This window comes from Lissotriton vulgaris, chromosome 7 (assembly GCF_964263255.1).
Source record: "Lissotriton vulgaris chromosome 7, aLisVul1.2, whole genome shotgun sequence".
Taxonomy (NCBI): domain Eukaryota; kingdom Metazoa; phylum Chordata; class Amphibia; order Caudata; family Salamandridae; genus Lissotriton; species Lissotriton vulgaris.
Genome location: NC_141695.1, coordinates 1725103951 through 1725131491, shown reverse-complemented (window position 1 = coordinate 1725131491; position 27541 = coordinate 1725103951). Strand labels below are relative to the sequence as shown.

The window sequence follows — 27541 nt, the reverse complement described above, 5'->3', positions numbered from 1 at the left end:
TCAAGCCAGGTCCTCCCTGGACTGGAAACAAGCATCCTATTCCCATGAGGTACAGGGTCAAGACTCATTTGCATATGGCCATGTTTGAACTGGGGTGGCGTGGTGAGCAAAATAACGATGGATTAAACCCAGATCTGTGACTGGGGGTGAATGTTTTGCCAATGTGCAACATTCCGTCCATCATCTTGTGTGTTTTGCTGTTCACCCTATGTGGGAAGGGTATGCCCAGACGTGGGTCCCGTGCTCACTACACCACTGGAGTCAAGCTATCCTGGCTGATGCCAGATGATAGCCAGAAATCGGTCCTAGGATGCTTGATTCCGGTCCAGGGAAGACATGGCTTGGCAGTTTGGGCTGGACTGTTGCCATGAGGCACAGGGTCAAGACTGATTTGCATATGGCCATGTCTGAAATGGGGTGGCGTGGTGTGCAAAATAACGATGGATTAAACCCAGATCTGTGACTGGGGGTGAATGTTTTGCCAATGTGCAACATTCCGTCCATCATCTTGTGTGTTTTGCTGTTCACCCTATGTGGGAAGGGTATGCCCAGACGTGGGTCCCGTGCTCACTACACCACTGGAGTCAAGCTATCCTTGCTGATGACGGCTGATAGCCAGAACCCGGTCCTAGGATGCTTGATTCCGGTCCAGGGACGACATGGCTTGGCAGTTTGGGCTGGACTGTTCCCATGAGGCACAGGGTCAAGACTGATTTGCATATGGCCATGTCTGAACTGAGGTGGCATGGTGAGCAAAATAATGATGGATTAAAACAATATCTGTGACTGGAGTGAATTTTTTGCCAATGAGCAACATTCCGTCCATCATCTTGTGTGTTTTACCTGGGGACTAACATCTATCATGAGCAGGCGGACCTGTTGGAGGGTAATGTGGGCAGAGCGGTACGGGGGATCAAGCGGAGCATGGCATTCTGGGGGACGCTGCCACTCTCAGTGGTAGACGAGTGGCGCTTTTGAAGATGGTAGCACTTCCTAGACTGGTATATTACTTCAGTACGCTGCCGATCTGGGTCCCAGGATCGATGTTCAGGACGCTCCGATCAATGACAGGGTTTTTTATAGGGGAGCAGCAGAAGGCGGGAAGGACTGACCACGATTATGAGACCTCGGGCCGAGGGTGGTTGGGCGGTCCCAGACTTTGAATTGTATTATCTGGCAGCCAAGTTGCAATGGATTACACAGGCGGTAGCTAGGGAATTCCGGGGCCAAGATGGCCCAGTGGATCGATGGTTCCCACGTCATGTTTTGTCCTTTGTTGTCCTGTGCCAGCGGATGCATGTCGGTTCGTTGACAAATGAAGAGAGAGTGCTGAGATCGTGCTGGAACAGAAGCAGGGGTGTCGTCACTCGCCCGTATGCTCCGTAGATTTTGCTGGGCATGCGTACAGCCCTCCCACACGGAGGAGACTGGTCCGCAATGGCAGAGTGGGAGGAACTGGGGCTGCAAATGGTTGGGGACTTGTACTAGGAGGGAGTTCTTTTGCCTTTCCAAGCATTGCAGGGTTATCGGATCCACAGACATCTGTGACATGTCAATATGTGTCGTAATGGCACCGGGGACAGTAAAAGCGATAATGTGTTTATATAAGCGAATGGTGGAGGAGGGACTGAAGCCGCTGAGTCAATTACGGGGGAAGTGGGAGGCAGACCTGGGTAAAGACATTCCAGAAACAGCATGGGCTAAGATAGTGGAAAGAGCATGGAAGGGCACGCGAAATGCTAGATTCCAACTTATCCATTTCTACATAGTACATAGGGCGTATTTAACTCCGGAGCAGATAAATAAATATTTTAGCGTGGACACAGCCCGTTGCCCCGGTGCCAGTCGGAGGCAGCAGATTTCCACCATATGATGTGGAGTTGCCCGCAGCTCGGAATGTATTGGGAGGAGGTGGTTGATGTACTGTGCGGAGTGACGGATAGGCAGATAGAACCCGACATGGGTGTATGCATATTACACTGGTTTCCCCACACAGCGCGAACAAAGGTCACGAGTAAGTTCTTCGACCTGGGGCTGCTACTAGCGAAGAGAGAATTAACAAGGCAATGGAAAGCTACGCAAGGTCCTAGCATAGAGCGGTGGAGGGTGGAGTTCACTACTTGGGCGGCTAACGAGAGTGTGGATAGGTTCCAGCTGGCTGGGAAAACTAACAACAAAAAAGCGATGGAAACTGCAAAAGCATGGGGAACCTTGGTCGCGTTGTTGACGTTGCCGGAACTGGAATCGGATACCGAATCCTGGGAGGCACTGCAGGAGAATCCCTGAATACTCAGCTTATAACGAGGCTCCAGTAGACTTTGGGGATAAGGGTGCGGGTTCAGAATTGGCCTTTGCCAGGGCGCAATACTGGAAGAATATATGTGAGCCGCACACCCTTGCAAAGCTGTGACAATTGACAATGGGGGAGGGAAACGCAAGAAAATAAGGGGGCACCAATCTTGGCTGGCAAAGAGATGCGTGATGTCATAGAACGACTGTTCACTGAAGTAGTTATCTAAAGTTAAGAGGATCGGGAAAATCAGTGTGATAGGGCTTGTAGCATGTATACAAGCTCAATGGGAGGATATGAACAAACATAAATGTATCAAGAAATGTGCCCCTAAAAGTGCAGTGTCATGTATATGTGTGTTGTGTATGTGTTGAAAAATCAATAAAAATATCTTTAAAAAAAAAAACGAGTGACAGCAAACCTCGTATTTCAGCGTTTGTTTTTTATTGTTGCAATAGCAATTGTCATGTTAACTTTAGAGGCAAGGACACTCAACACAAAAGAATATCAAGCACCAATAAACTTCTGCTTAAATTCTTCCCTAGCAGCGGGAATGAGGAATCTGGCGGTGCAGAACTACAATGCAGGTTATTACCTGGCTGCAAGGATTTAGCACAATTGCTGGGGCTTCCCCATTTTCTTAAAATTAATATCTGATGCAGAATACCTTTATTTTCCCTGGGGTTGGATATAATTCCGTCAGTGGAATCAGAGGACTGGAGGTGCCTGCTTCATCACCTCCTCAATCCAGTCTTTGTAGTTGTTAACCTTGGTATAGAAGCCGTAGCCACGGCCGCAACCGGTCCCCCAGGACACAATCCCTGTGGCGACCCAACGTTCTGCTTCCTGGTCCCAGACAGTGAAGGCTCCTCCGCTGTCACCCTGGCATGAGTCCTTATTCTTCTTCTTCCCATCCGGTGGGAAGCCGGCACAGAACATGTTGTCAGAGAACACCCAGGGTTCACCATATACTTTCTTCCCCTTGAGGAAATCCCTGCACTTGTCATTGCTAGCTACCGGAAGTCTGGCATATCTTAGGTGGCTAGGTAGTTTGTTGTGCTCAGTGATACCAAATCCACTGACATAGCCCAAGCGGCCATCTTCATAAACAGCTTGGCTGCTGTTCTTCCAGGGCAGGCAGATGGGCATGATGTCAGCACTCATGGTCACACTTTTGCTCAGCTTGATCAAAGCAATGTCATGATCAAAGTTGTGCCATACAGGTGTGAATTTGGGGTGAACGAATATGCTTTCTACAGGGTACGGTGCCAGTTCAATCAGTGTGTGCCTATTAATATCGCCCATGAAGACGTGCACATCAGTCACATCGCTCACTTTTGTATCATTGTCCTCTTTGAAGACTAGCAGTTGAGCAGCGGTGAGAATCCAGCGATCGCTGATCAATGCACCAGCACCTGGGCCTACTGTGTTCAGATACACCTGCCAAGGAAAATTTCCAGCCTTTGCTTTGTCCCCGCCAATAATTCTCCCGGTGTGCTCCACAGGGTGCTTCGGGTTCCCACACACTATAAAAGAAGAAGGAACACATTATCTTTCCCAGCTCCTTTCCTGTCTGTTCCAGTAAATCTTCCTTCTCTCATCAACCAGACAGGATTCAGGAAGGTGGAAAGAACACAACTCAAGAATGCAAAACATTACATCTCTTCCTTTCTCTTTGTCTCTGTCTCCCATTCTGTCTCCATCTCCCTCTTTCTGTCTCTATTTGCCTCTCTGTCTATCTCTTTCCCGACATTCCTACACAACGCATTCAAGTATTTTCAATCATCATCACGATGGAGCCTACTTGACCTCTTGTTTCCCTTGTCAGTTCTGTCTTTGCCACTCCGGGCTCTTTCTAACTTCAGGAATTGCATGCCCCCCCACCCCAGCCCCCCCCCCAACCACCCCTCCCCCCCCGGAGTTAAGATCCCTGTATGCATGTATCCAATATCTGTATAATGCAAACAGAACCAAAAGGCTGCAGATGGCTGAACAGGGTCAAGGCAAGAATACAGTCATTGAGTATTTGAGGAGAAGTTGGGTTCTGAGAGTGGAGGTGGACTGTTGCTTCATTGGGATGTAAAGGTCTTTGCAGAAGTGTGCCCTCAACTCTTTCCTGAATCGGAGCAGAGGAGGAACCATTTCTGATGGCTACAAGCCCGCCTTTTCAGATCGAGGGTGCCCTGACAGAGAGCCCCTGTTACCTTGATTAGATGTATATTTCTATGCATGTATGCATGTATGTATGTATGTATGTATGTATGTATGTTTGTATGTATCTGGTTTTTGTAAAGCAGAAACGTAGCTAAAAGGTATTGGATCAATGTACATGGTGATGGAGAGAAAGTTTCATGTAAACCTTTAATGAATTGAGAATACAATTTACAACATTTTTTGAGAAAAAAATGTAAACGTGCACCAAACACACATTCAGGAAAATATGACAAGATACGAGAATCTTTAGTTAATGCATTGTAAAAGTATGCAGAAAATGTGTAGCTTAATTATTATCATTCATATAAATAATATAGGCTGTGATTTACTAAACTGACATTTATTATATTAAGTGCTTGATTTTAAAATGGTGAACTCTCACATTATAATGTTTACCTCTAATCATTCTTTATTTTCAATTATAAGTGTGCATAACTAATTATACTTAATCAAACATTAATATTTTATTTGAATTTAATGGTGAAATTACAAAAAAATAATATTTTTATGTTTATAGACGTGTGCACCATAATAACTAAAGAAAAATAGATACTACAAAGTTCTAATTATTCATGCATTCGTGAAACTTTAAGAGATTAAATGTTATACGTATTCCAATGAAATACATATAAAATGGTTCCTTTATACTTTTATTAAAAATATATTTACACATTAGTACTTTCAATGTAGTAATCCATCATAGTGACACATTATTTGCAATCTTACTAAATGATTTTAAATGCATGAGTTATATGAGACATGAAATCTTTATAATTTCTATGAATGTTTTCTTAGTATACGTGTATATTTTAAGTTATATTTGCTTAAATTAAATATAGGCCTGACTGCATAAGTAAAGTTTCTTAACTTGTTGAATCCACTACTTGTGAGCGAATACCTCAATCTAACAAATACGATGAAGCAGGTATTTCTTTCCTGAGTTCTCATGTACTGTATACAAATCAGGTCAAGTTAAGTTTATTTGATTTAGTTCTCAGCAGATGTATAACATTTTCCATTAATAGTTTTGCAGTATAATACAAAGTTAAAAAAGATTTTAAAAATTTGAATAGATTGTAACATACAAATTCATTTGGCGGTACCTTACAACGCACAATCAAGGTTTGAGCTGAATTAATTTTACATTTTGTTCTGATGGGTTGTATAAACCTTTTTCTTGCTTCTACAACTGTTACATTTGGGCAGATAAGCAACATGTGTTCCAAATCTTGCTCCCTGCCATTACATAGGTTACAGCAAGTACTAGTTTGTTTTGTTCCGTTGAGAGCCACTTGATGGTAAGAGATTTTAATGGGAGTATCCCAAGCCTCAGTAATATAATCGAGCACCTGACACCGGGCTTTAGGTTAAAATAGATATACTGCTGTGTTTTGCTATATTCAATTGTTTCAGCATGTTTTTGTATAATGTCAATTTGGAGCAATGCTGAATGTCGAGATCAAAGCTTAACCTTGGGTCTGATGTTTTAAAAGAGCTTCAACTGGGCAGGATTTGAAGATTGCAACATATTTATATAACATTTGATATTTTAAAAGTAATTGCGAGATTCCTACAAAATACATATTTCATCAATCCTTGTTCAAAAGTCTCTATTTTTAATAGGGATCGTAGCGATTCTTATTCTGCATGGATGAGGTTATATGTCCATCTGATAATATTGCTTAGCCCTTTTGCAAAAGAGCTAACTAGGAGAGAGCTTGTACCAGAACTACTTGGGACATCTTTGTAAGTTTCTGTAAGACTTTCCCTTCTTTGAGGTCCAGATATTTCCATTGACTTAGTGGGATGTATCAAGAGTGTATGATAGTACTGGCGGAATCTTAGCACTGTATACCTGAAGAAGAGAGGAAAAATGCCTTTGACCGGTCGAGGCATATAATCGTAAGAGTGCCCCCATATGAACGTCGACTTTCCGACTCAGATTCTGTATATGAGGCGAGTTATGCAGTGATTTAGAAAAAAATTCTCCCTAAGTAGGTATATTCATTTGCTGCTTCCAACAGTTTACCCCCTAATGTCCATATATAGTAAATATTCAATTTCCTTCCCGAAAATGGAACGATTTTTGTTTTTGAGGTGTTCTGTACTTTTCTTCTGTGTATTCATAGAGTGCTTGCAGATTTCTTTGCAGGCCAAATGGTGGTAAATCTAGGATGACTACATCGTCTGCATTCATCATGGTGTGGATTTTATGAAATGCAATTTTGGGTGAAAAGTTACAGGCTTGTTTGAAGCTTTCGGGCAGATCACTAAGATATAAGTAAAAACAGTAAGAGAGCAAGAAGGCATCCTTGTCTGAGGCCGTTTGGTGTAGGTATAGGTCTCGTGAGACCCTTCTCCTTCCCCATTTGAACTTGGCACAAAGTTCCAGAGTATAGTGATGTAATTACATGGAGTAGGTTATCCGGGATACCCATTTGACAAAGTTTTCTCCAGAGCGTTCTTCTATCCACTCTGTCAAATGCAGTCGTGAAATCAACAAATACTGCATATACTACCTGAGATTTTAAGGTTACATATTTATCGATTATTGTTTGCAGCACTTTAATGTTGTCAGTGACCGAGTGTTTAGGTCTAAACCCAGCTTGATATATAGAAATTAGACCTGATGAAAATGCCCAGTCTTTAAGATGATCTAGTACTGCTGCGCCAAAAATCTTTCCTGTTGCGTCCAGGAGAGCTATCTGCCTATAGTTGCCGGGAAGCAACCTAGAGCCTTTCTTATGTATCAGGATTACAATACTCCCCTTCCACGATTTTGGAATTTACCCTGTGTCAAAGATATGACAAAAGAGGGGAGCTAGGAAGTTATTCCATTCTTTGGTGTAGGTTTGGAGGACCTTAATTGGAATTTGGTCCGGTCCTGTTGCTCCCGATGTTTTTGCCTTTTTTATATGTAACTCAATTAGAGAAGGAGATGGAGCTCCATTTTCTAAAGTGTTTGCTCCAGGATAACTTGCCACTCTGTTCATATTTTCTGGTCTTTTATTTAATTTATATAAATTGGTTGGATAAGTTTCCCATTGTGACGGGGGTACTTGGATAGCTTGTAGTGATTTATTTGTTCCTTTTTTTTGGCAAGTATATTCGAGTATGCATGCTGGTTATTCTGTTTTGCTGCTAACTGAATATCGATCCAGTTTTTATCCTGTTTTTTTAACGATCTTTTCCTTTTTCTCTCCTGCCCATTTTTTCAGGTTGTTAGTTTCTAATTGTTTTGAGGCAGAGTATTGAAGGAATTGAGACCTTATTCATTTATTTAATCCGTAGCATTAGTGGCTAAGGTCCATCTTAAATTTTGTTTCACTCTTGGACTCCGCTTTGTTAGATTTTCTTGCAGAGATTGTACCAGGTTTTTGATGACTACTTCAAAGTTTGTCATCGGGTTTGTAGAGTATGTTATCTGTAATGGGTGAACCATCTCAAATGCATTATTAATTTTACTGAATGTCCTTGAATTCCACTGTATCCATCCGTGGACCTGGTTCACCAAGACAGTACTTTGGAGATACATAATGTTGCTTGAGGATGTAAGTTGTGTTTACCACTCTGTAGCTAATTAAAGGATTGCATGATCGCTTCCCGGTGCGAAATTAACATTAAGGTATGAGGCTGAACCAAACAGACCCAAGCTACAGATCATACAGTCCAGGGTTGAGGAGCTAGAGGTCCCTTGTCTTGTGGAGAATGCCGGAATATCACCTTCGAAGTTGCTATTTAGTATTACTCCGGTTAGCATTGGGAGAGAGGCTAGCAAGATTTTACCTCTTTTATCAGCTTTGTTTTCTTTGGGGAAAAACGGAGTTGAAATTCCCAGGATTTCTTCTTTTTCATAGTTTACCCATTTATCGAGTAACTCGTTCAATATTTTTCCATTGAAGTTGCCTGTTATGAAGACTGACGGGTAGCCTTGTTCATCCATTACCTTTTCTATTCCCTAAGAATATTTCTATTGCTAGGGCATCCATTTTTGACCCAGGGGGAATATAGACATTAAAGATGAGGAGATCTTTCTGAGTGTCTAGTGGGTCAATCCCAAATTTGACCTTAATACATTGATAGTTCTTTGAGTCTATGGGGATAATTACTTGGTCCCACTTAAAGTCTTTGTTAAGAAGAATTGCGATCCCTCTTTTCGCATGTCCCCGTTCGACCTGCACTGCAGGGATATCTTATACAAAGTAGTCTTATAGGTCCAGAATTTTGTTGACCAGGTTTATTGTAGGGCCACTTTCCTCGGTCGGTCTTCCAGAAATAAGGCTAATTTCTCCTGAGTTTTTCCAGCGATGTTCTAAGAAAAGATGGTCAACCCTGCGTTAAAAAGGGCGTTTGTTTTCCTTGCCCTGTTTGTTACTATTCAGATTCTCTGCAATCCAAGCCCATGCGTATTTGTTTGTTGATATTTACCTTTTTGATGAGTTATTACTCCAGCTTCTCCTTTCTCCATTCTTTATCGAAACTAAAACATTTTCTTTAAGGAAATTTGGAGGGAGTCTTTATAGCACTGTACTTTTGGATCGATAGCTGAGATTTAATTTTGTTAGTTTGTTCAGGAGTCTCCAACCTTTGAATTTCGCAGCTGTGCTCTGGTGTCGAGTCATGACCGTATTTATGAAGAATCTCACTTTCCTTTAATATTATTCCTGGAGATCAGAATTCTACAATTGCCATTGTGGTTTTAGATCTTTCTGGAAAAGTTACTAATTTTATTTCATTTCGAGATAAGGAGTGTAACGGCGGTATCTGTTGTAGTAGATTTGTAATCCTCTCCCAATTAAGCGGGATGTCGCCTGAAGGGGATACGTCTGTAACATGCGACATGTCTTGATATTCTCAGAGTGTTTGTGCATCATCCCAGTAGGGTAGGGTCTTTGTGGGATATCCTTTGTCTTTTTTCTAGTTTCTAGAGCTGAGAAGCTTGACGCCATTGGGCTAAGTTGGTTAGAATTTCACCTTTTTGCATTAATTGAAGTTTTCTGCTCCTTTTCTACCGGGATCTGCACCATTTCTGAACTTTCTTCTCTTTCTAAGGACGTAGTCGTGGGGGAGAAAGTATTCTGGAACCTTTTCTTCCAGGCTTTCGTCTTTGGGATCCTTCTTATCGCTCTTTTTTTTGTCCTTTTCCAATTTATCTTTTTTTGTTTCCTTTCGTTGTTCGAAGGTTCTAGGCCAGTAGAAACAATAGTTAAGTTTGGAGTAGTTTATCTTGCTTTTTGATTAGAAACAGTTGAGTTATTCATTTTTAGCCGTGTTTTAGTTTTTATATTGGTGAAAATTAGGTAATATGCTATGGCTGGTTGGTGAGTGTCCAGCTTGGTATTTTCCTTAAAGAGATTTCTGAGGGAATACATTTGGTTAAGGTCTTGTGTTCCCTTTTTTGCTTTTGATAGAATCCAACCTGTTTGAGTTGCTACTTCTTTCTTCAATGAAGAAAGCTCTTTTGATATTAATACATCTTTAGGTTTGAGGAGGTTTACTGCATTGCTTTTCACCTTTTTCTGCTGGTAGTGTTGTTTTTAATTGGTTTTTCTTCCTTATAAAATAATCCACTAGGTATTTTAACATTCCTAATTGGGTATCCAGCATCCGGTCAGAGTTTTCCAAAATATTGCCAGGATGAATGTGGACTGATTCTAGGATTTTCTGAAGGGTGAGCAAAGATTTAGATATCGGAGTATATTTGATTGGTAATTCTATGATCTTTAGTATTGAAAAGTCTGGTGATTGACAGAGGGACCCTTCTGGGTCGAATGATTTTTGTGGGGTACTGTTATGGATTATCCATGACTCCTTAGGTGCTTCTTTATAAAAGATCAAGTCCTTAATGTTGTTGTCTGAACAGGTGACGTCATAGTCTAGAGTTTGCTGTACTTGTTGAGTTTCTAACTATGTTGGTTCCGATATTGTAATGTTACTGGTTAGTTCATCCAGAATTCTAGGGGTGTTTTTTGTGTCTGCTTCTTGTGATTATTGGTTTTGAATGAGGTCCTTGGAATCTTCTACTTTCTTTTCCTCCTTTTTATTTGTTTTATTTTGTTGAACATTTTGGATTTGCTCCTGCACCTCTGTGCTTTGTTTTATGAAGTATTTAGTTGCTCCGGGGGTTGTTATGGACTTTCCTAGTCGGACTGACTTCCCGACACTCCTCCTGATTGATTGCTCCGTGCCCAGTCTTTTCATAAAAATTGTTCTTGATCTCAGTTTTTTGTAAGCCATTGATAGTGAAAATATACACTGCACGTTTTTGGTGAGTGACTGTAGTATCTTCCAGTACAAAACTAACTGTAGAAGTCGGTGAAAAGACGGCAATAGATGGATGAAATCAGACAGTTGGCTAAAGTTTGGAGGATTGACCACTCACCGCTCTCCTGCGCACTCTCAGCCACTCGCAGGAGCTGATTCGGCCGCAGACTGAGCTGGTGCCACACACTGCTCCAATACGCTGCTCCTCTCCTCTCCGTCTCTCCACCTTTCGTCCTGCTTCTCATAAATCCAAGGGTCGCTACTCCCTCTCCTGCTCTGCTATCCGCACTCACTCTCCCTGATCTCTCACCCCAGCTTCCCTCCTGGCTTTCTCTCCTGGTGAGACGCACTGAAGACACACTCCCTGATCAGCTGATCCGCCTGCTCAAAATTGAGTCCAATATAGGGGAGCTGGGCGGGCTGGCAGGGGTCCAAGAAGATCTGTGATTCCCGCTTTGCGCAGCTTTGCAGCACTCCCGTCAGAATAGTTGTGCTTGCCTCTAACTGCCCTCAGAATAGTTGTGCTTGCCTCTAACTGCCCTCAGAATAGTTGTGCTTGCCTCTTACTGCCCTCAGAATAGTTGTGCTTGCCTCTTACTGTCCACTATCCGCCACTCCCGCTGATGAACACTGCTGTTCCCTGGTGCGACAGTGGGAGGGTGGGCAAGAGCTACTGTAATTCACGCAGGATCTGAGATGACCCCCAGACTCCTTTATCAGTTATGAATTGATGGCGGCTCGGGCTCTGGTTCAGGCAGACAGGGAGGCATGCAAGTACTCACGGGGAAGAGACAGCAGTGGTGATATCACAGGTGGGGGTGCAAGTGGTGCCGTGGGTGTTTGCGGGTTCAAGGGAGGGTCTACCTCATTTGTGAGGTGTTTCCCTCTTTGCCCCCTTCGTAACCACAACTGCACCTGCACTCACCACCGCACTCACTGCACTTGCCGGCCGCAGCCACCGGAGTTCCTGTTCCTGCTCGGTGCGCTCCGCTCCTGTTTCCTTTGCACATCCGACCCACTCAGTCGAAAGTCCAACTGGTGCAGTAAGTGAGTTCCAGGGAAAAAGCCGGTTGGATAGTAGATTTGGGCCTTGTGGAGTGTGACGCAGAGGCGGTGGCTTCCAGCAGACTTCTGAGCCGTGAGTCGCCGCTGACGAGAAACGCCAAGGGAAGCGTGTGAGCAGGTGAGATGTGTTAAAAGTGTATATTATTTGTGTAATGTATGTTTAATAATTTTTTTAAGTGAAAAAATGTATGTAAAATAATTTTTGCGTATTTTACTTCCGTAGTGGTTTAGGGGTTTATAGGGGATAAGGATGGGAAGTGATTTTATTATAGTAAATTAAATATTAATTTTTAGGAATTATTAATTATTTTTAATTTACTTTTGTGTTTTATTTCTGTAGCGGGTTGTGGGTTTATAGGGGAATAGGGGGGGAAGTAATTTAATTGTAATTAAGTAAATATGTATTTTTATTTATTGGTATTGATTATTAATGTATTGCTAATTAATTATTAATTAGTAATTAATGTTTAATTATTGGTAATTAATTGTTATTAATTGATAATTGTATTTCATGGTATTGATAATTAATGTATTGCTAATTAATTATTAATTGTTAATTAATTTTTTATTAACTGGCAATTCATTTTTATGGCTTTATTAATTGTTAATTATGGTAATTGTATTAATTTATTATTTGGAGTGGGTTGTGGGTTTATAGGGGAATAGGGTGGGAAGTAATTTCATTGTAATTAATTATTTATTGAAATTATTTTTGTGTAATGATAATTAATTTTTTGTTAATTATTTATTCATTGGATTCTTTTATTACTTATTACATTTTTGGTATTGAAAATGTATTGGTTGTTCATTAATTATGAATAGGTAATTAATTTTTAATAAGTAATATTTTTATTTAATTATATTTAATTAGTTATTACATAATTTGTAATTGGTAATTAATTGTAAATAATTACTTATTGGTATTGATAATTAAATCATTACTTTCCCTACTATTGCACTCATTGGATTGGAAATAGTAATTTTTACCCCTACGCTATCCAACGCTTTCCCTGCTGTTGCACTCTCTGGAGTGGGAATAGTCATTTTTACTCCTACGCTATCCAACGCTTTCCCTACTGTTACACACTCTGGAGTGAGACTAGTAATTTTTAGCCTCCCGCTATCCAACACTTTCTCTACTATTGCACTCACGGGAGTGGGAATATTAATTTTTACCCCTATGCCATCAAACGCTTTCCCTACTGTCGCACTTTCTGGAGTGGGAATAGTAATTTGTATACCCTCCCGCTATCCAACGCTTTTCCTACTATTAGACTCACTAAAGTGGGAATAGCAATTTTTACCCTTACGCTATCCAATGCTTTCCCTACTGTTGCACTCACTGGAGTGGGAATAGTAATTTTTACCCCTACCCTATCCAACACTTTCCCTACTGTTGCACTCTCTGGAGTGGGAATAGTAATTTTTACCCTCCTGCTATCCAACGCTCTCCCTACTATTTCACTCGCTGGAGTGGGAATAGTAAATTTTATCCTCCCGCTATCCAACAGTGATGTACATTTTTTTAAGAGATTACATATAATATTTATTAAATTTAACATTTTTAAATAATTTTAACTATGTTTTAATTAATTATATTGATTATTTAATTAAGTTAATGTTACTTTTAACATATTTTACAAATTCAATATTATTACATTCTATATTTTAACAAACAATATTTTGCCTTTGATATTTTTGTACTTACCCGTTTGTAGATAGGGAGACGATATTTTGTACTACGATATTTTGGCGTCTATATTCTATACCATTCTATATTTTGCTCGTCCATATTATGTCAGTGATCCATCTACTCTATGCCTCTCCTTGAACTCTTGAGCTTTGGTATTCTTAGAATCTGATCTAATTGTCCTATAACCTGATGCTAATTTACTGATACATCTAATCTGCTCAAATTCTGATAAACAAAACTAAATGACTGTATTGACTCAGTTATCATGACTTACTGCATCCAAAAATTAATGTACTTTCCTAATTTTGGTTTACCAATGATCCAATTTAATACTATAATTTTGCATAGCTTTATCTGAGCTTCTGGTGTGTATGACTTTGGCTCACCTGTGTTTATTTAGGAGATTTGGGCTTGCAGTGACAACTTTATATCTCTATAGCATTGTTCTGATAGTAATACATATGAGTCTGATTTCAAGTGTGTAGAACAGCCATCAAATTCCTGGTCCTAGTGGATTACTGTTGATACTCCTTATATCCTACCCCTCTTGGCACAGAACAAGGTCCATCGGAGGACTAAGAGAGAGAGTGGTATAAACAAGGAGAAATCAAAGTTTCAAATTTGGCCGAGCAACACTACAACAATGGTCTAAGGCAAGGATCCTAATGGCTGCAGGGATATCATTCCAGGTCCTGGGTGCATCAAGGGGCAATGCCTTTCTCAGCTCCTAATACTCGGTGTTAACTAATATCCCCTCATCTTACGTCAACACTCACCTGGTAGACACAGCGGGGTGGCCTCAGAGCCAAGTCTGTCCTTCCAGCGACCCTCTGCGGTGCAGGTATATTGGCCTGTGCAAAGGAGAACAGGCCAATCTGATTTAAGCACCTGAGCAAATGATATTCTGAAAGTAAAAGTATCCACAATTTGAGGTTGTATCAGCCTGACTCTGTGAACTCATCCAATCCTTCCTGTGATGCAGTGCACAACTGTCTGGCCCTAAATCACAATGCCTGCACCCTTATCACTGAGCCAGTGAACACAAGTCTGTGTGCCCGTGCACACTTCTCTTTATTAGCTCATGCCCTCTGTGATTCAGTGATCACCTCTCTGTGTTTTGGATCTCAGGTATCTGAGATTGACTGTGATTTAAGGCACTCCCGGCTGGAGGGGAATGAACAATCTTCTGTTAGTCAATGGATATTAGCCTCCAAATCAACCCTTGCTTGTGAGAGTTAGTGCATGGAAGAGGAAGAAGAAGAGGAGGAAGAAGACGAGCAGGAAGAAGAAGACGAGCAGGAAGAAGAAAAGGAGGAAGAAGACGAGCAGGAAGGAGAGGACGAGCAGGAAGAAGAAGAGGAGGAAGAAGAAGAGGAGGAAGAAGAAGAGCAGAAAGAAGAAGAGGAGAAGCAGGAGGAGGAAGAGGAGGAGGAGGAGGAGGAAGAAGGAGGAGAAGGAGAAGGAGAAGGGGAAGTAGAAGGAGAAGAAGAAGGAGAAGGAGAAGGAGAAGGAGAAGGAGAAGGAGAAGGAGGAGGAGAAGGAGAAGAAGAAGAAGGAGAAGAAGAAGAAGAAGAAGAAGAAGAAGAAGAAGAAGAAGAAGAAGAAGAAGAAGAAGAAGAAGAAGAAGAAGAAGAAGAAGAAGAAGAAGAAGAAGAAGAAGAAGAAGAAGAAGAAGAAGAAGAAGAAGAAGAAGAAGAAGACTTCCATAAATAGTGAAGTGGGTTGCCGCTAAAAATGGGAACACTGTCATTCTCATTTACCAGAAGAGTAAAGTTTTGAGAGCTTCCCTAAAATTAGAATGACATAAGTTATCGTTCAGACTGCTGATAATGCATTCCAAAGCTTATGACCACAGACAGCAAGCAGCCTATGTCCATCCCTTCATCATTTGATTCTGGGATTCAAAAAGAGGAACATGTTTTGAAAGTGTCAGCTGCATGGCCAGCTGTGCTCGCAGAAGCAAACTAATAGGGGAGAGGAATCCATGTCATAAAAGACTCTATGCATGTCGGCATGTAAACTTAAATGTAATCCTCTATTTTAAACTGAGCCCTTGCAAGGTATTCTGAGCTGCAGCACTGAGATCCCTTTCCTCAGGCCTGGGACCAATTTATTTATTTATTTGTTTGTATAGCGCTAGAATCGACCCCCGAAGGGGTTTCTCTGCGCTTCAGCGGAACTTGAGGGTAGCGGAGAGACTCCAGTGAGTTAGTAGGTGAGGAAAAAAGTGGTCTTGAGCTGCTTCCGGAATTTTTTATGGTCTAGACACTTCCTCAAACAGTGTGATTCCGAACTCGTTGTAGTTGAGAAAAGGACACTCAAGAAGACCACCTACAGCAGACGGCAATAATTAAGGTTAGGTAAGTTGCAAGAGGTGACAGCTTACCCATGTGCATTGGGGTAGAAACCTCAGGTCCCTATTCTGAATGTATAAATAGGTAGAAATAGGAAGAGTTCACACCCTTAATCTACAGCACCACAAATAATAGAGGATCCAAAAAGACTCACAGGGATTATGCTGACTTGGCAGGGACTGGCATAATGCCTACATCAGCTGGCCATAGAATCTTTCTGGGTTCTTAACAGCCTGTAATAGCTCTATCTTGCTTGCATTTAACATACGCAGTTTGCCATGGCTTGTGTTGAACTGCTGGAAGACATCTTGGTAGTTGCATTGTAAGCACCAGTAAATCATGATCCAATCCAAGGATTATTTGGGTGTCGTTGGTCTAGGACAAGGCAGAACAAGCGTGGGATTTGATTTGGGTCATCAGTATTTGAATATGTATGTTAAAAAAAATAGGCAAAAGGAAACAGCCTTGTGGGACCCGACAAAAAATGTGTTGCACTCGCGACTGATAGGGAGGCACGGCCACCACTTGAGTACAGCTCGTAAGAAAAAAATCAGCCATTACAGGACTTTCTACTTTTTACCACACTTGTTCTTAAAATGTCGAGGGGCGACTGTATCGAAAGCTTTGACTGACAAACTGATAAACAGCAGAGCAGTAGAATCTTCTTAATCGATAATAGATCACATTTCCTTTGAGCAATGGTAACTTCTGTGTCACTGCCAACTTTAAAGCCTAGTTGCCAGCTGGCTGTTTCCTCATAACTTGTTCAGTAATTTTGCCCAGAAATTGTAATAGGGTAATTGGGCAATAGTTTCTACATTGCTACTGTCCAAATTGTCCTTCCTTTGTAGAAGCTTTACGCTCCCTTTCTTCCATTCCTCTAGAATAGAAATGGTTACCAAGGATAGGTAATTTCTCTTATCTTTAGTAACTATGCAATGTGGCAAGACTGTAAAAAACAATATTTGGCTTTATTACACAAAGTTTTGATCTCCTCCAAATCAGGGGCATTAAAGGAAGACCATGGGGGGCAAGTCACAAGGTCCGTTGTAGAGTTTCCTTCTTCAGTTTGTGGAATATGAATGTTTTAGCATCCTTTCACAGATCTTTTGAATCTTCATCTCAAAATGTTTTGCTTCAGCATCAAAAATTGGAGGGATATAAATGGTTCTTTGGTTGGACTTGAAGAGGACTTGATCATTTCTCAATAATTTAAAGTACTGTGCTTTGGCCTAAAACAAATCTCAAAATGGATGTGAAACACTGTACCTGCTTAAAGTGTGGGGTGTGCAAGTTTTCTTCTTCACTATAAAGATCAATAAATAAAATGTAAAAATGCCACTGAAGTTACTCTAAGATGAATTTCCTTTCTACCTTTCTTTTCTAGCGGTATTTACAAATGTCTATCCCTAAAATGAGATGTAGCCAGGAAGGGAAGAAATTCCTGTATGTGTTTTTTCCAGTGTGTCTTTCTTAACTGTCTAAACTCACTTAATTGAAAGGTGAGTGAAGGCTGACATTTTATAAGCTTAACATGTGTACAAAACATTGCAAATTGATAGTAAAGTGGAAGTTTCCATTTAAGCATTTGCAAGGGAAAACCAGTTAATGTTGTCTAAGGGTCACTTCTGGAGACCCGCCCCCCACACCGCCCAACAGGGTCAAGGGGTGGCTGCTGGTGTCCCAATATAATACAACAGTGGTGGGATAGGGTTTTCGAAGGGCATACAGGAGGTGAACTTACACGGCTGCCTTAGAAAGGTTAGGAATCAAATTGCAACCCACCTGTGGATGCAATCACCCTATCCCTTTTAGACCCATCCTCACTATATCTGTCATAAAAGGAAGAAACAGGTGGCACTGGTGAAATGGACAGAGATTTTCAATCGAGGAAGTGCTTTTCATTAGAGGATACAGTGCAATGAGTCTTTGATCTAAGGATTGCAGAGGCTGTATTAAGTCAGGCAAGTTTGCAGAATTGTGTTTTTTTTAAAGCTTTTCACCACATTGTTACCGTTTTGCTTAAAATTTCCAATAAAAGTCAGTGAATGGGGTTCTAGCAGATGTTGAACAAGATGACTGCCTAACCATTGAAAATTATTTCAAAATACTTAATAAGTGCATGGGGTGCTCAAACAAATATTAGAGGGAGAGGGAGGAAATCCTAGTTGAAATCTAGGCTACTCAATAGGGCATACTGAGAGTTTGAGAGCCCCACTTTAGCTGCATCCACTGTACATCTATGCTACAGCGACACTGCATACCTGAAAATGAACCGGCTGCACAGCAAAGAATGGCTAAAACCATTCAGAACTTTACCACTGCCAAACTGAAACCATCAGCATTTCAACATGGGCCCTAAATGAGGATTGTCCTTTCCCCTGTGTGCACAGTCATCCACCTCCACCACCAAGAACAAGTCCACCTGCTCCTCACGTTAGAGATTGCAGATAGTCTCTGGAAACAAGATAAATGATGAACTGCTATACTTGCTGTAGCACAACAATTGAAGGGGCCACTGAAATTCTGGTGTGCAAAACCAGTCAGGGGCGTAGGAGGACATCTGAGGTGTCACATTAACAAAGGGCTGGATGCGGAAGAGGTCACTGAGCCTTGTCATCAATACCCATTTGACGAATCACATACCACTTACTGATGTTCATAGCAATCAGAAAAAACTATTTTTTATTGACATGACCAAGCATGAAATTAGATCATTTTGATTACTATTGGAGCAGAGTAGAGCTTCTGTCAGCTGTTTTGGAGAAGATCTTTGGGCTCTTCCCTTCTCACCTGAATAGATCCCTCAACAAAAATACAATCCAACTCACTGAAGACAAAGACCAGAAAAAGAAAAACACCTTTAATTGTTGTTATTTCATACTAGGGCCAACATTTTCTCAGTAGTGGCTGCCTCTAATAAAAACTGGCCGGGCATTGGGGGTGGGTGTATGGGGGAGAAACAATAAAATTAAAAAAGTCACTACCCTGCCTCTCCCCTGTCCTCTGCCGTCCCTGACTCCTGGCAGCTTCCAGGCTCCCAGACTCCCCTAAGCCAATCACCACGATGCTGTCATGATTTGTCTGTGTGGCCTGGCCGCTCAGACAGTGCATGGGACTGCGCTCTACCCGGCTGTGCAACACAGTCGGGTGGTGAAATGTTAAGACAGCCGGCCAAACCGTCTTGTGCACTTTTGGTACCCCGCACTCCTCCGCCTGCTGATGACAGCCTGGCGCGCCCTAAACTGATTCGGGGCCCAAAAATAAAATAATTATATTGTGTTATTATCACATTCAAATCAAATTCAAATTTCAAATGCACTATTCGGTATATAACATATAACCATATAGCATACAGAAAAGGTACATATAATACATCATAAATTTTTAAAAAGGAATCCGTTATCATATTGGGTCCAGGACATGTACAAGGTATCCACAAAATTAGATAGATAAAACAATTTATAAAGGAAAGGGTTGAGGTATTTCACCCAAAATGCATTGCAAGCAATTAAGTACATTATTACATAATTTCCTTTAGGTAAAGTGACGAAGTGCGTAGTCCCAAAGCTTATCAGATGAGATTAGAATGGCACATATAGCATTTATGAGTATAGTTTCTAAATTAAAAAACATGTTAAAATTCATAATGTATAATGATTTCATCTAATTAATGTAATTAATTAATTTAAAAGGATCATATTATTTTCCTTTTTGCACTGCTCAGACAGCAGTGGGTCAACACTCCTCCGCCTTAAAGGAGGAGCCGTTGCTGACTTTACTAGAGAGGTTACTGAGAGGACTGAGATTAGAGCTACAATAATGCTGTTCATAATAACGAGCTGATGATAAAAGTTACTACAGAATTTTTTTAATATTGGAAAATTAGTCAAAATCCCCAAAAAAACACTAGGCCATATTAAGAGTATGACAGGCAGGGTACTCCTTCAAAAAATCAGTAGAGCACCATGTTCTCAAAAATCACAGTTCCCCTGCTCTGTTTAAGGTTGGGACAGACTTTCCGACATCAGTTTGTCCTATTCTGTACCACTAGGAATCACCTTCCGGTTCCAAAAAGGAAACAAAAATATTAAACCCCCACATGTTGGGAATAAATCCCAGTGTTTTGGGACATTCATTTTTGATCATTCAATAACAATTTCCAACTTTAGGAGTTTGTTTTTGGGAAACAAAAAACTTTGTTGTGAGGGCGCCTTCAACATGGCCTTCAACAGAGCCAGGCTACGGTGGCAGGGTCAGGGCCGGCCTTAGGCATGTGCAAGCTGTGCACCTGCACAGGGCCACCAAATCCCAGGGGCCACCACACCAATATATATCCTTAATATATTTATCCTCTGAGGATGGATACATACTTGTGTGGCGGCCCCTGGCAGGGATTTGGCGGCCTCCGGCTCAGTTCCACTTCTAAACACCCTGATCCCCCCTCTCTTTACTGGCCTCCGCGCTCTGCCCCACCCGGACCCCCTCTTCCGGGGCCCCCTACCTACGTTCCCTGCCCAGGGCCACCATGACCCTAGAGCCGCCCCTGGCAGGGTAGATCAAAGGAGTCTGATCAGAGATCGCCCCTTGCTTGGAGGAGAGACATGAAAATAACATTTATAAAAAGAATCTGACTGTACTACAACAGTTGAGTGCATCCATCTGCTCGCCGAGCAGAACTGAGTACAGCCCACCTTACTTTAAATGAGTCCCAAATTCTAAATATTAGATAACGTGGTATATGATAAAGTTTCCATTCCCCAGCATTTAAATACATATCATAAATGCTCCCTCCTCCCTGCTGCGTGGGTCTGCGTGACTCCCCCATGCTGCTTGGGTTTGGGTGACATTCATTATTGGGGGAACTTTGAAACCAGTTCTTGTTTTGAGTAGTTGAATTCTAAAATTGTATAGTTTTTCGCCCCTCAGGATTTTTATTAGCATCTTGAGCTTTCAGATAATTTTCTTGAATTTCATTATTCTACTGGCTACTATGTGTCCAAAGTTAACCAGAGATATCCTTGCCCTAGAGTCACTTACCGTCCCCACTCCGTGCCACCATTCGGTAGTACGGCTCATTACACTCGTATTTAATCACCGCTCCGTACGTGCTGACGTCAGGTGTCGTCTGATACGTGTACACTCCATTGGTCAACTCTTGAGGCGTCATGCAGCTCGCGACTAAAAGGCAAAATGGTTTGTTTGTCTAGGCCTGTGCCTTGTGATTTCACAACATCAGCAAAACAGAACACCGCGACATTCATAGCATATTAGAATAGTATAATATTTGTAATATCAATGAAACCTATGCTTTGATTTGTAGTGAGTAGATACATATGTCATTCTCAGTTTGTTCATAACATTTATCAATTTTGAATGTGTTTTTGATTATTGGTGGTGAATTGGGAAACAGAGGGCTAATTCACAAAGGTGAAGTAAGACGAATGTCTAACTTTACGACTTTCGGTATTCATAAACAACATTTACGAGTAGTAAAGTTAGACATTTGTCTCAGTTAAACTAATGTTTTGGTCGTACGTAAGTTTAACTGAGACCAAAAAGTTAAAACTTAAGACCTGAGACAAAAGTCTACCTTTACTACTCGAAAATGCCCTTTGTGAATACTGAAAGTAGTAAAGTTTACCCTTGTGAATTGGGTCCATTGTTTTTTGTGGCATTAAATACACTTTGATATATGGTGTAAATACAAAACAGTAAATGGTCATCAACATAAAGAGTATGAATTGGTTTTATTCTGTGAAAAATGGCATCTAAGACAAGTTATTTCTAAAACCATCACATGGTGTAATAAAGACAGAGAAGATGTCCTCATCAACCAAACTTGCCCCAAAGGCATATTAGAACTCACTGCCACTCTCACCATCATTCTTGTACTCCCTAGCACTCCCTCATGCATACTATGTCATAGACACCTACTCTCACTTTTTTGCAGTCGCTCCTTTGCTCACTCACTTATTCTCAGTCACTGACTCACTCATACTCACCGACACATATGGGCACATTTACTAACACTATAGTGCCAATCAGCGCAGCAACCAAAGTCACTATCGTGTGTAGCATTAGGGGAAGAGAGCATTGAAAAGTCATATCCACTAAGGTATGGCATTGCCGGACGCTTTATTCCACGTCATTGGTCCACAATCAGGCTACCAAGCTCCATGCACACATTCCTTTTTACCATGGTCCAAAGATTTGCGCTTGACGTCTAGCATAAGGTTTGCAATCACAGTTTAACCTTCCAGAACAAAATACAGTGGCAAGAAAATGTTTAAATCTTTACACTCATTGGATGAGCACTGTATTGTCCAGCATACATGCAATGTGTAACAAGGTAGAAGAAATTAAAACTTTTTCTAACTTAATGCCTGCCTCAATATGGCTGAGATACCCGCCACCCCCTCTCAACACAATCCCCAAGGATGGGAAACTGGAAACAGTTCTGAACTTTTGGAAGGCGGGAGGGAGTGACCCTCCCGGCCGTATTTATTAAAATATGAAACAAAATCAAAACATTAAAATAACTGTTTCATATTATGTACAATTTTATTTCCACATTACGATGTTTTGGCTAACCTTAACATATTTCTAATACAAAGGTTCTCCTAGCCGAAACTAACATCCTACAAATACATTTTAACTTAAAATTGTACATCCTAACGTTAAGGGCCAACGGCAAGGTCGTAACCGGTGTCAGATCCCTAAACCAGAATTACCCCTCACTTGCGAGGGGCGACCGCACAGAGGGCTGTACCTCATGTGCACATACCAATTTCCCTTGACTTGACGGGGGCCCCAATGAACTCGACGCCATTTTATGGTCGTCCGAGGACTCGTGTGGGGTGTCTAGAAGGTAGCGTAAACCCCCCTCCCCACCCCACACAACTTACCACATCTGCCGTCGCAGATGTCCTGGCCCCGGGAAATTCCCAGGAGGGGACCGTAGCCCCTCCTATCCAGGGAGGGGCCTTGACCGCCTTCCCTTTCCTTTCGGCGTCCCATCCTTAGAAGGGACCGCCTTCCCGTTGAGGGGCCAATGGCCACCTCCCCCCGGGCGCTCCCATCCGTAATGGGTGACGCCCCCACCATAGGGGTCTTCCAACTACTGCTCACCGATCATGACCTTACCGCCCGACCAAAATAAAAACGACATTAACTAGCAATACTAAATTAAAAACAAGACAATAACCGCTTTAAGTATGACTATTGGAACATCATTGATCAACACTGGTGCAAAATACTTTATTCGAAAAACATACTGTAAGGAATCATTCACTTTATTGCATAGTACAACCACACTTTAATCACAACAACCTGTAAGAAATCGAGTTACCACATCACAACTTTATTTCAAACCACTTGCTGTCTCCAGGGGCTGGTGGGTGGGTCAAAATTGGCTCTTCGTTCCGTCTCGAGCTCACGTGCAGCGGGGAGGTGCAGCTTCAGAGCACAGGAACAAGAGGGTGCTTCCTTGGCTTGTTGCTCCTTTTATCCTTCTTCCGACGGGCGTAAACCCGCCTCCGGGGGCGTGGCTGGCGGCTTCAGTGTCTAGGACAACCCACTCTAGGGCGGGAGAAAGCGCGTCCCGGCTACGCCGCTTCGGGCATACCAGCCGAGACTCGCCTCCCGCCCAAGAGGGCTTCCCGGGGGGATCGGGGTACTCCACCATACATTCGGGGGGACCGAGTGGTCGCCCCTTTCCAGAAGGTGTTGTTTTTTTGGGTGCAAAGCCTTGTTCGACAGTTCTAGTAGGTGGATTTAATCAATGTAATTTTGTGAAGTGTGATCATGCGACTTAAATAGAGATTATGAAGGATTACACGAGAAAAGTACTTCTGTGTTTAGAACTATTTCTTAGCACAAGAATTCCCCCTCGCACCCTAAATCAATACAATAGAATACCAACGTTGAGTGCAAAAAGCCATTAATGCTCATTAAATGGGCTCTCGGGTAAGATTTTCCCGCAAAAGGCTCCCTCCCACCCAAAAGAGATGCAAGTATGCATTATGCGCTAAGGAATAGTGCTAAATACAGCTGAACATGAATAGTGAGTGCAAGTAGCTGGTCACGGTTGCTAAATATGCTCTTGCAGTATGATCACCAAATTACCCTTAATTATGCAAGAAGAAGCAGTCACGTTTAGAGATGAGTAATAAATTCTGCTCCTTCAGCGGAGTTAGCGGAGTTTTGCCTACTCCCCGTTACCCCTGTAATGTGGAGTTCCGGTCGAACTCTGCTAAGCACAACGTGGTGGATTTTTTCTCACACGTGGCTCACCAACGGAAGGTTGACGAGCGCAAGATAGAATTGGCATTCCCTAATGAGATTTTTGGGTGCTAAGAGGGCACCCAGCTTGATTTTCCCAACGAGGGCAGTCGCAACCATTTGTGGTGAGAATGCTGCTGCTCAAGTAGAAAATCTATTAGGGCATCAGCAAAACCAACCAAGATGGAGCACTTTCCGGCGTGCCACATGGTGTATTTTTTCAAGGGCAGAACTAGCTCCCAGCGCTAAAAGTCAGTTTGGGCAGCACGACGTTCCAATTTCCGTCCATTCACGGAATCTCACAGAGTTTTCATGTAACTCCACTGAATTCCGTGGAGTGAATGTCTGCGGGTTCCACCTACCCCTAGTCCCATTGTTATTGCCAATTTCTCATCCAAGAGTAGCGCAGAGTTGCTGAAATTTCTCTGATTACTCCGACATAATTAATATTATGCCCAGACCTAGTTTTAGCATGGGAATGCCTAAATAACATGTTCCTGTGATGCAAAGTTGTGCAACGTGTCACAAAGCATTGCTTGCACTCCTTGAAGGCTACATTCCACAGTATAAAAATATTTCAATGGAATGTAAATAGATTACCAAGGCCCTACTTACGATGCCGGTCAGTCGAGCATCCAACCAGGATTGTGTCGGAGTGGAAATTGACCAACTAGTAGTCGGCAGTTCCATCTGACAAATTTATACAGTGGCTGGTAAAGGGTAGCTACACAACCTGCATTAGAAAAATGGGTATTTACAAACATCCATGCACCATGTGGTACCTGGCTTGTGGGGTATGAATGTTTGGCGGGCAGAGGACGCTGAAGGATAAGGACACTCCTAGGAGCCCTCAAAGTCAGTGTCAGACAGCATTGAAAGGATGCCTGAAAGGGGAATCGTAATCTCTACTGCAGTGCTTGAGCAGGCACAGCTCCATTGTAGGGTTTAACTTTCTGACCGCTACCATGATGGGCTCCTTGAGCCCGTTGGAAAAGCATTGCTCGGTCCCTCCACCCCTAGCCTCCTACCGTCGGACTGCATAGCTAGATGTCGGTCGGACCGCAATCGAAAGGCTGTCGGTTGCGATCCGACCGACATCATAATGAGGGCCCATGACTTTGCACAAGTTTGTGTCACCTCGCATGACTTTGCATCAACCCAAAGGGCCTTATTCCCATGTTGGTGGGCCCGCCACTGATAGGCCGTCAGTGGCGGGCCCACTGACCTCTACTGAAGCAGTCCAACCTCCGGATTCTGATTCGGCGTTCGAAGGCACCGGGTGGAAGGATTGACTTTTGCTTTTCTGATGGACTCAAGGAGCCAGTCATGGCAGCAGTGGGACCTTAATCCTTACAATAGGGACGGTGCCTACTCAGGCACTGCTGTAGGGATTACAATGCCTGTTTCCCTCTGCCTTTTCATGGCAGTCCAACCACCATGAAATGGCAGACAGAAAAGGACTTTGGGGGCCTGTAGCAGGGCCCCCACACCTCCGGCCATCCACTATGAGGACTGGGGGAACATGTGGTTCCCCCTCAAACATCCATGCACTATGTGCCAGGCACCACGTGGTGCCTGGTACACAGTGCATGGATGTTTAATCGTACGCCATTTTCAACAGCAGCTTGAATGACCTTTTCCAGGCTGTAGCACAAGCTGCAATTGAAAATAGCATATTGCCGACCGTCGTGCTGGCGGTTGCATTGGAACAGAGGGAATGAAATGACCGACTACTAGTCAGACGGTTCCACTCTCACTGCGATGTTGATTGGACGCGTGTCCGACAGGCATCATAATGAGCCTCAAAGTCTTGATAAATCTTTCCCTCATTCTCAGTCGTTCTTACTACCTGTCTTTCACACTCACTTACTTCAACTGACCCACAGAGGCACATGCTCACACATACACACACTCTCTCATGCAAGCACACGCTCACCCACATGCACACAACATACATTTACAAGTAATTTATTTTACTTACCACGGCTGCCGGAGAAAGTCCCATTCCAGCTCCTGCAAATTCATTTTTTCTTATGCTGCTAGGTAATAAACTATTATTTTGCACTATTATTGTAATAAAAATTGGCCGAAAAAGAGGGAAGAGCCCAGTATTTCTGGCACTGAGTTTGCCACCTCAGTGGGCAGGGGTCGCAAAAGTAGAACAAGGGCCCACAAGAGGCATACCAGAGGTCACAGCTGTGAACCTTGATGACTCCTAAATGACATCCATGCTTCCAAACTGTCCAACGTGTTCAATTAAAGGCCAACGATACAGGCTGACAGCGGTGTGTAGTATGGGTTTGGGTCTAGGGCTATAGTGTCTAGAGGAATTCGCCTATAGAATAAACTATTTTATATAATCATATATCTTGAAATAATATAGGTTTTACATAATTCTTCACCATTTAGTACTTATTTACATGTTTCAAAGGATCTACTGGTTTGTAAAGTAAATTTAACAGCAGTAGGCTGGATGACGTCATCATTGATATCATCAATGATGTCATTTGAGACATCATCAGTGATATCAATGATAGCAATAACATGTCATTAGTGATGTAATATGTGCGGTCATACGCAGTTCATGTCGGTCACGCAAGTTATGGTTACATCAGTACACTTTATCTGGTAAATTTCTGTTTTTTTGTTTTTTACAATAGTATTGTTTAAGTGATATTTGCACCTAACTATAACCACACTTTTAAAGTATTTTTGTGTGATATATAACCCATTGGCGGTCAACACTTAGTAGTTACAGTAAGGGGCATGCTTCCATAGGAAATTGATTTTTTGGTTTGCTAATATCCTTAGCGGTATAGAGACAAAATATCGACTCCAAAATATCGCCTGGACATAATATCGAGTTTTAAATATAGACTGGACAAAATATCGACTGGACATAATATCGACTACAAAAATATCGTTTTTCAGGTAAGTGAAGTAATATCGACTGTATAAAATATAGATAGCAAAAATATCGATTTTTTAATAATATATAATATTTTATAGTGTATTTTTATGTAATATTATGTGTGAATAGTGTGTATTAATGTTATAAAATATTTTATTACATGAATTTTGTTTTGATAATAATTGCGTAATTTAATTCTGTAGCGGGTTGTGGGTTTATAGGGGAATAGGGTGGGAAGTAATTTAATAATAATTAATTAATTAATATATGTTTGTTAATATTTTTAATGAATAATTAATTGATAATTAATTAATATTAATTAGTTAATTAATTAATATAATTTTGAATATATTTTGTATTAGTAAATAATAGTTAATTAATTAATTGTAATTAGTTAATTACATTAATTAGAGTACATTTTTATATATATAATTTTGTGTTATTTTTAAGTAATTAATTTTGAAAAA

The 27541-nt window shown here is 41.7% G+C and overlaps 1 protein-coding gene across 1 annotated transcript in view; it reads right to left on the bottom strand.

Moving 5' to 3' along the window:
* Window positions 1–2717: 2717 nt before the first annotated feature.
* Window positions 2718–27541, bottom strand: part of LOC147706447 (complement C1r subcomponent-like) — a 95411-nt gene continuing 70587 nt past the window's right edge. The window contains exons 5-7 of the mRNA XM_086932957.1: window positions 20921–21061; window positions 14303–14377; window positions 2718–3816 (exon numbers count right to left, since the gene is read on the bottom strand). Coding sequence (XP_086789083.1) covers window positions 2999–3816; window positions 14303–14377; window positions 20921–21061 — 1034 coding nt within the window. The 3' untranslated portion in view covers window positions 2718–2998. The remainder of the gene's footprint in view (window positions 3817–14302; window positions 14378–20920; window positions 21062–27541) is intronic.